Below are 12,570 nucleotides of genomic sequence, written 5' to 3'. Positions count from 1 at the left end.
AGCTATGGTCACACTCACGATGACCTGTTCTAGATCATAGGATTGGGAAGGAACTTGAAACCAAAGATAATTTTCACAGAAGTCTGGACTTTGTCACAGATTCTGAGTTAATACAGTTTTTGGCATTTCTCTGTTTTGAGATTAATTGAATCAATACTATGGCTGCCAAAATGTTTAGTTAAAAGAACCTTGCTTTCAATTATGCTAAAAATAGTGCTAAAGTTGGCAGAAGCACTGTGAGCCCTAGAAACTGTATTTGCGTGTAAAGTTCCCTTGCCATCTGTTCTTTACATTTATTTTACTAAAATATATATTTTTAATCACTTCGCAAAAAATTGGCTTGGTGTTTAAAGTGTCTAGTACTTTTGGTGTCTCAAATTCTGTCATAATATGGGAATTTGCAGAACAAGTTCCCCGTAAAGCTCTCAGTACACCTCATATCTGATCTGCAACACATGATGGTGGCAGTATTAATGCAGGAAAGTATTATATGACTTTCGCTAATTACCACCTTTGAGTGTGGTTAAAAAAAAAAGAAAAGAAAAGAAAAAAGTCCACTTTCATTTTCATTTCACTTGAGCTTAATAGAAGATCAGCCTATGCCTCTAGAGCATCAGTGGTGGTCTCTGCGTGGTTTTGGGAGCACCTATAGGAAACCTCGAGATGATTCAGATGCCTGTGTGGCTCCTGGCAGAGGGCAGAGCAGTGGATGTCTGGGGCATGAGACACCTGCTTCCTGCAAACAGGCAAGCTGATAGAGTAGCACTGTATACAAAGGCTTTGTGTTTTCTGCTTTTTTTCTCCTGTTTTGTGTGGAGGTGATATTTCTTTTTTTGCCACTGTACACCGTTTTTTTTGGGAAATGGCAGCAGGGATTTAGGAGTCATTTTGGATTTGAGAAAGGGAGGTGGTAGCTTGTGGTGATCAGAGCAGCGGCAGATAGGAGTTCTGTATTTTAACACACTCGAGTTTTCAGTCGGGAGCATAAATACACCATTAGTAGTTAGCCATAAATGGAAAAGATACGGCTTGGTTGTTACGCAGTCCTTCGAGGACCATCATGATGTATTTCTGGAGAAACCATCAGATGCATTAGAAATGTGCCAAATACTGCTTCATCCTGGAAGTCTGGAGCGTTTCATTGTAGGCAGGTCGTCGCGTTGTCCTTTTATGCCACGCACAGCTGTTATCTGTGCAGTGTCCATGCCAAGTGCAATTTCAGGCAGCACAAGGTACAGCCACCAGTGCACCACAAAACGGTCTTACCCTGATGTGGATCATCAGGATGAGAGGCAGCTTAACTATATACTCAGCGAGTAAAACACGTTTGTGTTGCTCTTTTTGCTTGAAGCATATTTGCTTATAAACCTAATGCTCTTCCAGTATCGTTTTAACAAGCAGCTGCTAAAGGATTCCTACTTGACCTTTACAGAACGAGCCATTAAAAACTATGATGGTAACATCACAATCCAGAAGACTCTCCAGCAGTGAGTGGTCAGAGCAGATTGCAGGGCAAAGCGCATGTTGAGAGAGTGGCTGTCACCAGTCACCTTGCAAGGATGGATGCTCATGGCTTGGGTCAGCAGCAGCTTAACAAATCAGCCTCAGTTATCACGGGGCTAAAGTGGGCCTGTGACAATCTGAAAGCAGCTTCGGTTGTTTCTGTGAAAACCTGTGTAGCGAGAACCTTGCGTTTATTTGCGTGGTCAGTTCATACAGTGCTTTGCTCAGCAGGCTCTTCCCACAGCCACGACTGGGCAGAAGGCACTTACTGCAACCTGCTGTGACTTGGGACCTCTTGAAATGGCAGTAAGCAAGACATTTTGACTTGCGTGTCTCTTTATTTTTGTGAGTTGTTTTATTTCTCTTACACTTGAGCAAGCGGTTAGTGATCTGAGGACCTCTAACAAGCAGGAGTCTCTTTCAGAGGTATTGGCTGAAACATCTTGCTTTTCTGTTAGATTTAGGGGCTGAAGTGCTGCCTTTTAAGGTTTAGGGGTTCATTACTATAATCAGAGTATTTTAAAAAAGCAACATACTTTTTCCCGCCTTGCAAACTCATTTTCTTCCACAATAAACCAAATCCCTTTAAAGTAACATAGCCCTGCCTATTATATTCAGTTTATACCAAATAAACCCATTGGAAGCCCTTCAAAATAGGGAACAGGGACAAAACTGCAGCCCTTGTTACAAAGAGGAGAGTTTGTCTTATGCTCCAGTCTTAATGTGGTATACTCAGCCTTTGGTGTGCGTTATTTCCTAAATCAATAAATAAGCTGTAATTGAAAAGGTAGCATTTAATAAGGAAAGACATTGTATTTTTTTTTTTTTTTTTTTTTACAGATAGCTTAAAATACTGATTCTGCTACCAAACCTGTAAGAGGTCAGTTTAAATTGCAGAATCTAGAGAATAGGATCAGTTCATATACGTATTTTTATTATTGTTGTAACTGTTAAGTACCTACTGTTAATTAAACTTCTTTTTCCAAGTTCCAGATAAATCATACGTTATTTTGGGGAAACAAGAAACCGTATTAATGAGCATCAACTCCTTAATTATCCTTGTGACTACATAACAGGGACACATTCATGTCATTTCTTTGTGCAATAACTTTTGCAAAGAAGTATTTTTAAACTGATCATTAATTTTATGACCACAGAAATGAGATGCAAAATTTATGCTGTTGTCATTGGCACAGGTTCAAGGCACTACTGACATTATGTGTGATTGTAATGGAATGGCTGCCAACTAATGAGTCTATAGACATTTCGTTTGAGCATGCTTTGCTTTTAGATGTCTGATTAGGCAGTAATGCTTTCAATTATGCCTGCAAATTGCATTGGATACATTTACCTGATGCCCATTGTTGCTTTGTAGCTCGGTTTTCTATTACATAAATGCAAGTTGAATGCTTTTCTTTAATTTATTGATGGTTTTGGGGTGTATTTTTAGGTCCTTGGCACCTGAAGAGAGGAGTTGTGGCTTGTGCTGCTCAACACTGACTCCTCTGACTGTTTAAGGAGTAACACTGATAGTTTCAAATGCAATTCTATCTAGTCTTCCGTAGGAGGTGGAGTATAAACAGCAGTGCAGCACCTCCATGGAGGAGAATGTGAAGTGGAGAAAAGGAAGAGATTACTCTGAGTGGGAATGCAGGAGACCCCACAGAATCAGTAGGAAGCCTCTCTGTAAACTGTCAGGAGCAATATCCTTATATATTAATAGCATACACTCCTAAGATGTCTTTTAACCCTGCCAAAATTAGGAAGTGAAAACCCAAGGCTGATAGTAGCCTGTAGTTGTTCTTTCATGTGAACACGTAAAAACGTTGTGAAACGTTGTCTGTTAAAGCTCCGCAGCATGTTGCGTCAGCTCTCTATCAAAATGACTGCAGCTCTTCTATACAAACTAGATGAGTTAAGGATTACATTTCAGTATATAGTGTAAAATCACAAATACTTCTGTTTATTCTAAAATAAGAAATAGAAATTTTTGCTTTAATCTCATCCTGCAGAGCTGCAGATTACTTGTATCTCTACTTAGTGTCTGTGACCTGTTCTCCACATTTTTCACACACAGAACTGGGGGTGCCTAAGTATACTATTGTATGACTTAGGATCTGTATATTTGTTCTGATAAATTTTCTCATGTTTTTTCATTATCTTCAAAGACTTCAAGCCTTTATTGAGAATTTAACATATCATGGATGCTCTGAAGGCTATAAAATATTTTAAAGCATTGAGTAACTTCTTTATGATAAATCAGAGTGTTTTTTATTTTGTTTTTAGTTTGTTTTAATATTATTTTGACCTCAGATATTGTGGACATTAAGGCAGATACTTGTTTTATCATAAATCGATATTTTATGTGCCTATGGTTTTTGTTGTTTTAAATATATTGTATACCTAGGGAATATACATGGGATGCTCTAAATATGTATTAAATATATATTTAATATATATAAATATATATTAAAAAGATTCTTTATAGATCATTTGGTGTTTATATGAATGCAAAGCACAAAGGTTTATTGAATTTAAAATCTTCAATATAATTAGAAAATGCTAATAGTGTAGTTTAATGAAAGAACAGGCTAGAAGTGTATCTACATAAACTGGCATAAATATTACAACTCCTCTGAAGGAGATTATGCATTGCTGGGAGGGGTAAAATTCTATGGAAATGTTCTTTTCATATGTGTACTTTTCTATTATTCATCCAGATATACTTAGGTTTACTCTTACTGTTCAGCCTGTGGCTTTTGAGTGCTGGACTGTTTTGCTTGTGGAAATGTTTTCCTCTAGAAATACAGCCTAATATTTAAAATTTATGCTGGCATCTTCATGAAGGTTAACTGACAGTACATTTATGCATAGCTGATAAAAGGGCATTTTCGGCTGACAACCAGGGTACCAGAGGTGGGGAGTTATGTACGCCTATATTCTGTGCATTCTAAGCTAGTAAAAATTTAGGATAGGGGAGTAATGGAACAACTCTTGACAACGTATAAGTTGTGAATATCATGTCTACTCTTTTTTTAACCATCTATTTTGTAATATCTATTCTATATATATATGCATAGAGAGGCAACTGGTCTCTGGCAGGCAAGAGTGACAGATGATCATGCAGGCTGTAAATATGGCATAATATTTTTCTGTTCATGGGCTCTCTCTGCTCTGTGGTTTTCTGTTTGGAGGAAGAGGTGAATCCTGGAGAGGGATAATTTACTTTTGATTGGTTTGACAGGTGTGATGAAATGCAAATATTTTGATCAGATTAACACGGTAGCTGGAGAGCTACTGGAAGATGGCTGTGTCAAAAATAGATTGGAGTCAGGTTCAGATTCTAAGCAGTTGTTGTATGGCCTTGGAGCTTGAAAAGAAGCTTTCCCAAGAAAAGCATACTAAATTAATGAAAGGAAAATCCAATTTGGTATTCAGCAGTCTTGGGCTATAAAGAAAAAAAAAATCCAACAAAGTAAAAAATCTGACTGTCTTATCTGCAAAGAAAGCACTCTGCTCTTTGGTAAGACCTGTGGTGCTTTTTGGGCACAGACTGAATTTGCCATGTTTTTCTGTTATTAAATAGAAGAGGTAAAACTCTCAACCATGGCTAGACAGTCCAGCTGATGAATGTGGTTCGTATGGGTGTGGAGAAGAATATTTTCACTGTTCATAGGGGTTTATTTTGGATCTAGAGAAATTAGATATGTTACAGTGCTCCAAAAAGGAATATATGAAAAGAGAAGCATGTCTGGAGGTCTCTGGAAAGGTTTTGCATATGAATATACTAAACAATCTTTCTTGCTTTTTGAGAAAATTGAGGGTCATTTGATCTATTGGAGCATCAGCATTGTGATTTTGGTTTGGTGTTAGCATCAGCTTTAATTACTGGATTTTTCTTGTTTGCCAATACTTTGTTTTAAAAGAATCATGGTTCAAGTTGTATTTTTTTTTCTGTTTTCCTACATCTTCTTTGCCTGGATATAGTGTGTATATATATATATATATATACAAAAATAAAACCTCAGAAATTATACTGAGCTTTGGAAAGAACTTAAGGAGAACTTGAGTTTTGTTTAACTAAACAAAAGCCTCAACTAATATTGATTTCTCTTTACCTTTCCCAAAGCCTTACCTTTAATACACTCGGATCAGCATAGTGCACAGGTTAGCTGATCATGTAGATTTTGTATACGCTGTAGTAGGGCACTCAGTTGTTTAAGGAATGCATCAGTAGGATGCTGCAGTTAGGCACACGTTCAGACTGGGCACTGTCAGAAGTCGATCCTGCTTTTAGCTTTGTGGGAGCAGTACACCATGCACTACGTTGCAAAGTAATCCGTAATTATGGTGAAGAAAAGTGGACAGAGGGCAACAAACTGCTGCAAAAAGTAGTTTGGCAGTTCACTGGAAGGAAGTTGCTGCAAATACTCTCAGCACTTAGAAGGGAAGAACTTCTGGTCTTGACACTTCCTATTTCTCTTCCTGACAATGTTTTCTCTTGCCCACCTCTTTGGCGTGTTTTTTTTTTTTTTTTTTTTTTTTTTTTTTTTTTTTTACCCCTCTGTAGAAGAAGCCGTCAGCCACACAGCACCAGGAGTAGGGTTGTTATATGACAGCCTTTAAGAAAACCATTCCAACAAAATGCACTTGGCCAATTCTCATGTTGCTCCAGAGCCGTGGTGTTTGTGGCTGTGCTTTGAAGTACAATATGCACGTTATGAGAGTGCATGAGGAATAGGTATTTTTGAGTTTGAAATACTAATTGATATCCTCCTGAAGAATAAAATAAATTGAATAATGAAAATACTTGTCTTTGGATTCTGTGTTTGTATGACAGACTGTATTGGCGAGTAATGTTTTTGTCTTTTTTTTTTATTTTATTTACTTTAACAGAATTGGAAGATGAGGAAGAGTCTGAGGGCTCTTTTTCTTCGCCTCCTGATAGTGTCTCAATAGCATCTGACCGATATGATAAAGACGATGAAGGACACTCTGATGGTATGTGACACTGTTTATCTTAAAATATACTAGATGTGCCAGTTTGCTACAAACTCATGTAATTGGAGCCTCGTGATGAGAATGTTAGTGATAAACAGATAAGCATCACAGCTGGATAGCTTTCTTACCTTTACAAGAACCTTTAAAGGAACTGAAGAGCTCTCTCTAGTGGTACCAGAGCATAGTGGTAGCTGTCACAGATCTGCCTTTTTTTTTTTTTTTGTAAACTCGTGTTTCTTCATAACAAAACATCTTCTGTAGATGCATATGTTTTTAAAGATAGATCAGTGGCTAAAACAGTGTGAATATTTGTAGTAACAAATTGTTTGTTAATTCAACATTATCAGATTCTTGCTTAATTTTATTGTGCTACTTAATGGCTTACTGTATTATTTATCGTATAAATAATGAAACAGTTACGTGATTGATATTTTTCTGCAAACTCCATACAGAATAGGTTCATAAAATATTAAATTAATTATTCCTATGTTTCCTTGCATTAAGATAGTCTTTTGTAGAATGTTTTCGTTATATACATTTTAAATTTGAGTTTGCATTAAAAAAAATAATCTGAGCTCTGTAGCTGTTTTCCATGCTGTTTTGTTTTGTATTCATTACATTTAATGCTAAATGTGACTGTTTTGAAGACATGAACAATTGAATATTTCAATAGTTAACAAGCTTGCTTTAGCACAGTGTCCATATTTTTGAGGTTCATTTATTGTATACATAATATTAAAAACCTTCTACGGATAATACGTAGCAATAAATTAAGTATATGTACAAATAAATTAACGATGTATATTAATTTGTGGCAGTGGAAGTTAGATAGACTTACTAGTGAGTGATGTTTTCTGACATGATATGATGATCAAACTGTGCAGTTCCTTCTCGAAATACAATTGCTGAATGAAAATATGCTTCCCGCAACATAGCACTCCACATTTTATGTTATCCAGATTATTCCCTTTGGAAACATAAATTGCTTTTATGAGGTATAAAATTATGTCTATTGCAGAACAGGGATAAGTCAAGTACATGCATAAGTGATAAACCTTCTAACCACTGATTCAGAATAACACAATTTTTTTTATATCCAGGACTCTGTAAAATGTGTAGCAATAATAATCACACTTTTTTATATTGAGCTTGTTGCATTTTAGCAATGTGACCTTCTATTAAAAAAAACAGAAACAAGCCTTTTTGTTTTCTTGTTGAAATGTAATTATCAGTCAAATTGAATATGGCTTTTAGAAAACTGAAGCTAATTTTCCAAACTACAGATGAATGCAACTTTCCATTTATTTATTTTTGCTTACAAACATAATCTCAACATTATTTCTAATTGTAACTTAATAACATGGTACTGATTGCATAAAGGGTATGTGACAACATCGTATGACTGTTTAATAGGAGACATGATTATGTAGTTGTTTCAAAACAGTTAATCAAGAAAAAAGTAGTAACGTTCATAAAAAACAAATAACGAATGGCTGAAGAATGCTGATACAAGAGTATATGAAATACCATATGATTTTATACAGATGATTAATTGAGTTTTAGCCCATTTTGGAAGCTCCAATTATGATATTAGGTATAGTACCTACCCAGCAATATCTTGGCTAAGTCATTACGGTTTTGGGTGGAAACAAGGTAGGTGTGATTTTCTTACATTTAAGATGTTATCTCATTGTTCATTCTAAATTTTTGGATAAATTCTCTTCAGTTATCTAGTGAAAGCTCAGCATGAGGAAAAGCTAAAAAAAAAAAGATGGCACATCTTGATCTGTAAATACTTAACGTTTATTATAGGAATGTTGCTATTTCCCCCCTTGGAATGACATCCTGGCCATTCAAAAGCATTTTGATTTTAACATACGTAGTCCATCATTCAAGTGTAGCCACATAGACTATGTATGAAAGTCTGTGTTGGGGGAATCTTATAAGAGGGGGATTGATCTCGGAGGTGCAATTTGTTTTTGTTTTCATAGGCATGATTGCGTTTGTTGAAGCTTAATACTGTATTTTTATTTTTCAACAGTCTGTTAATGCACCGTATTTAAAACCTAGTCAAATAGCTGGATCCGTAAGGCAGACGTTTGGTCTTATGCAGTTACCAGTTTAGTTCAGCAGGGCTGTGCGCAGGTGTAAAACCCCATTTGTGTAGGATCAAGGCTCTCGGCATTAATAGAGGGGCCTAAATGTAGTAACCAAATGGAGAAGTGTTATTTATTTATGAGTCCATTTATATTTTTTATACAAAACCTTTTATGCTTGCTTTCTTTTTTAAAATAAAATGGATTTTTTTTTTTACCTTTATATGCTTGAGTTACAGACGGCAAGATTTGTATGACTTCTGAAAGTATCACTATTGGGCTTTGCCGTGTTACTGTCAAAACATAATTTGTGAAGGCACCCGCTTGATAACAGATAAAGAATTAGTGTATTACGTGTGCATTACAGTCATTGTAAAATCCTGGAGTTTTTGTGTGACCTTTGTCTAATGGTGTATTAATTACAAGAGAGATAATCCATTTAACAATAAGTATGGGATAACTAAATTAGCACAGGTCACCTAAAGGCCTTTTGTCAAATCTGATTGTTATGTTGTCCTTTTGACTTTTACCTTATGGTAGGCACTAACAAAGTATCTAAACTTTGATGGATTATAAACTCTAAACATGATATGTATTTTTCATAATGCTAATGTAATTTTCTAGGTACTGAAAAGGTCAAACCCCCACGTCTCTGTGTGCATTCTAAGTCTGTCTTTCCTTTTAATATTTCTTTTTCTCTGTTCTTCTGGTTCAAAAGTTCACTCAGTTCCCAAATGGCCACCTAATTTTCCAGTTATTCCCTCAAGCCATATGTGTTTTGGTTTCTTTATGGTTTATTAGGTACTGTAGGAAAGTAGCATAAGTTATATCTTCTAATGAAATTCAAGCACACTTCAGTGATGCTTTGACTTGATTGCTGGCAGCAATTAAATCACAACGAAGGAGAATGATGCATAGGCTTACATGTCCAGACACCCTACAGAAATTGGAAGAGGGATAAAACACAACAAAACCCCCAAATAAAATAACAAACCCAAAACCAAGACAGACAAAACAAAACAGCACTGCCAGGCACTCTGTGCTTAACTTGATTTTTTTTTTATTGGCTAACAGCCTGATTGATAGCAAAATCATAACTTGCTGTATGCTAACAGGCAGAGTTCACTTGTAGGTTATTGTGAGCTGATAAAGGGTTAGATGGAGTTTTGATTTTCGCATTGGTCCTTGGTGCACCAGATTAATGGAATTTCAATGAGAGACTGGAGTAGTCACAGCTTTGTCAGAAAAACAGATGGAGATTCTATAGCCATGTCTGCTCATTAATACCAGTTGCCTGAAAGGTGTACTACTTCTCTATACAAAAGACTCAACATAATTGATTTTTGAGCGGGGTGTTTTTTCACTTATTGATGACTAGGTTTCTTGCAACTTAAATGACAGCTTTTTGTATAGTACGTTGTGTAACAACGTTACGTCTTGTAAATTCTTACTCCCCTTCTATCTGTATTTTAAAGAACGTATGGAGTGGAAAATATATCTCTAGATACATTAGGAACCAAAGCATACCAAAATACTTAAAAAGTGAAATTATTCATTTCTTTATTTACTTTAAACTTTAGTTTACTTTAAATTTTAAATGAAGTTGGTGACAAGCTTATTTTTAGTTGAGATGATAATTAAATGAAATCAATTAAATGAAAAAGTCGTATTAAGGGGGAAAAATTACTGATTTTCATTAAATTTTCAGGTTTCTTGGGATGATAGGAAATCTAGATTCCATATCTATGCCAAACTGGAACTTTCCTACGCTTGAATAGTACAACTGTCTTTTAGGATCTTTTTTTTTCTTTTTTTAACAGTACAATCTTTTGTTTTATTGTATAGAAACTTGATTGTAATAATAGCATCAAACTCGATGATGCTATTATTTTGAAGGTACACTCTTTCTGACTTCATTTTTGTAACTACGGTGGGTGAACCTACTGCTTTTGAAGGAGATCCGTCTATATTTAGCTCTGAAGGGAGTATGTGATTTGGTAATTACTAGATCTAAAAAGATCACAGTGAATGCTGGTAAAATAATTTAGGTCATCTTCATTTCTGTGGATGGTCTAGAAATGTTGCCTTGAGCATGTGAAGATGAAAGAAGTATTAAAAATGTGTCTGGGGACTTGTATGCTCTTCAAATTATCCTACTTGACTATAGCATATGAATAAAATATGCTTTTTAGTAGAAAATTCTTAAATAGACTGATAATGTCAGGGAGTTAGTTTCGCTGAGACACTTGTGGACAATCTGAAGATCTGCAGCCTTCAGTGCTTTCTAGGCAAGAGGAACACTTGAATAATGTCATCCTGAATAGAAATCTATACAAGTTGAACACAATGCAAAGTAAAACATACTAAGCAGGAGCTTAAAACATGAAGAGTATCTTACAAATTCAGTTTATGACTGAAACCCATGTCTCTTCTTTTAATCTGTATTCCCAAGCTGAAGGGGATACTGGTGCATGTGGGAACATGTGTATGAATTCCCAGGTTCAAATCTGTTTAATAGATGAGAAGAAGGTGTTAACCCTGTTGAAATAATAGTCAAAAGTTATAAAGAAGATCCTTTGGTTAGGAGGAACCTCTGAGTAAAGTCAATGTATCACCTTTCCCATGCCTGAGATGTTTTTTGGCAAACACCTGTCCCATCTTTCCTAAAAATCTCTCATGGTGCAACTGCACAGTGTTGCCCAGGCAGCTTGTCCAAGTGCAGCCTTGTGCTTGCTAGCAGGAGGATATATCCTAAAATTTTCTTGTCAGTCTCTTGACATTTGACTCTTCTGTCCATAAAGGACATGACAATGGTATACTTCCTTTTTTTTCTTTTTGTCATGAATATATTTAGAGACTGAGAAGAGGCTTTTTAACTCTCCAAATGTAACTGCTGTTTAAATCATATGAAAAAAAACAAGCAACCAAGCTGTTTGTTTGTTTATAGGATCCATAGCAGTGAATATAGCAGCAAGGACTAATTTTGGAGAAGCATGAAGTTAAAATAAATAAATAAATAAATAAATAAAGTACATTAAAATATGGAAATCTAATCTGATTAATTTTGATTTAAACCATTTGCGTAGAACAGAAGGGATGAATTTCTGTCAGGGAACAGAAGTTTTAAGTGCAATTCTGGCCCTATTAAAGTCAATGGTAAAGTTAAAAATGATACCATGTAGGTTAACAGTGTGTACAAATTGATGATACTAAAACGTTTGAACTTCTAATTATCATGATGAAAAACTTCCTATTAAACAATAAACCCCTGTGTTCTTTTAACATTTACCTTTCTCCCATGGGAGAAATGACATGGTTTGTTGCTCATTTTATTTCATCTATGTTGCTTCAGTGACTGAGCAATAACAAAACAGCCATGTATGCTCCACCACTACACAGGACTATATCCACAATAAAAACAAATAACGTGTTTGAGCCATTTCTTCTTCATATTAGATCATAATTTTATTTAAGTTATCTAAATATTATGGTAAAAAACAGGAGGCTAAAATGCAATAGATTTTTCTATTTATTTTATGTTGCTTGTTGGCTTAATGTTTTCTAGATCAGTTCTTATGAATCTGAAATAAAAAGGAAGCAGGAAGACTTTCCTTCAACTTCCTTGGTACGGGATAAGGTTTTCAGTTATGGGTTTAGGACCTTATTAACACTTTCCTCAGCTGAACAGATTTCTACCATGTGATTTCCTTGTAATTCCGCTTTCTTCCTGCTAAACAACAGTATCAAGTCAGCTTCCATTCTGCTCCTTACTCCTTCCCTCCCAGGACCAGTCAGATGCATGAAACAGAGATGAGAACACTGCTTCGTGCTACCTCAGTAACACTTTGGGGTGGGTGATAATCCAGCACCCTTCCAGAGGTGAGCAAGTCCAACAGATTGTTGCTGCTTTGCTTTCTAGGCAAGGGGAATGTTTTCCTTGCTGGTGTCTACCTAGTAAGACAAGGCAGTG

The 12,570-nt window shown here is 35.7% G+C and overlaps 1 protein-coding gene across 1 annotated transcript in view; it reads left to right on the top strand.

Moving 5' to 3' along the window:
* SKAP2 (src kinase associated phosphoprotein 2) overlaps positions 1-12,570 on the top strand; it is a 114,661-nt gene that overhangs the window by 15,799 nt on the left and 86,292 nt on the right. The window contains exon 4 of the mRNA XM_082753062.1: positions 6,400-6,504. Within this exon, the coding sequence (XP_082609188.1) occupies positions 6,400-6,504 (105 nt within the window). The remainder of the gene's footprint in view (positions 1-6,399; positions 6,505-12,570) is intronic.

This window comes from Aythya marila, assembly GCF_965140915.1.
Source record: "Aythya marila genome assembly, chromosome: 2".
Lineage (NCBI taxonomy): Eukaryota > Metazoa > Chordata > Aves > Anseriformes > Anatidae > Aythya > Aythya marila.
The sequence above is the reverse complement of the archived record's forward strand: the minus strand, read 5'-3'. Positions and strand labels throughout refer to the sequence as shown.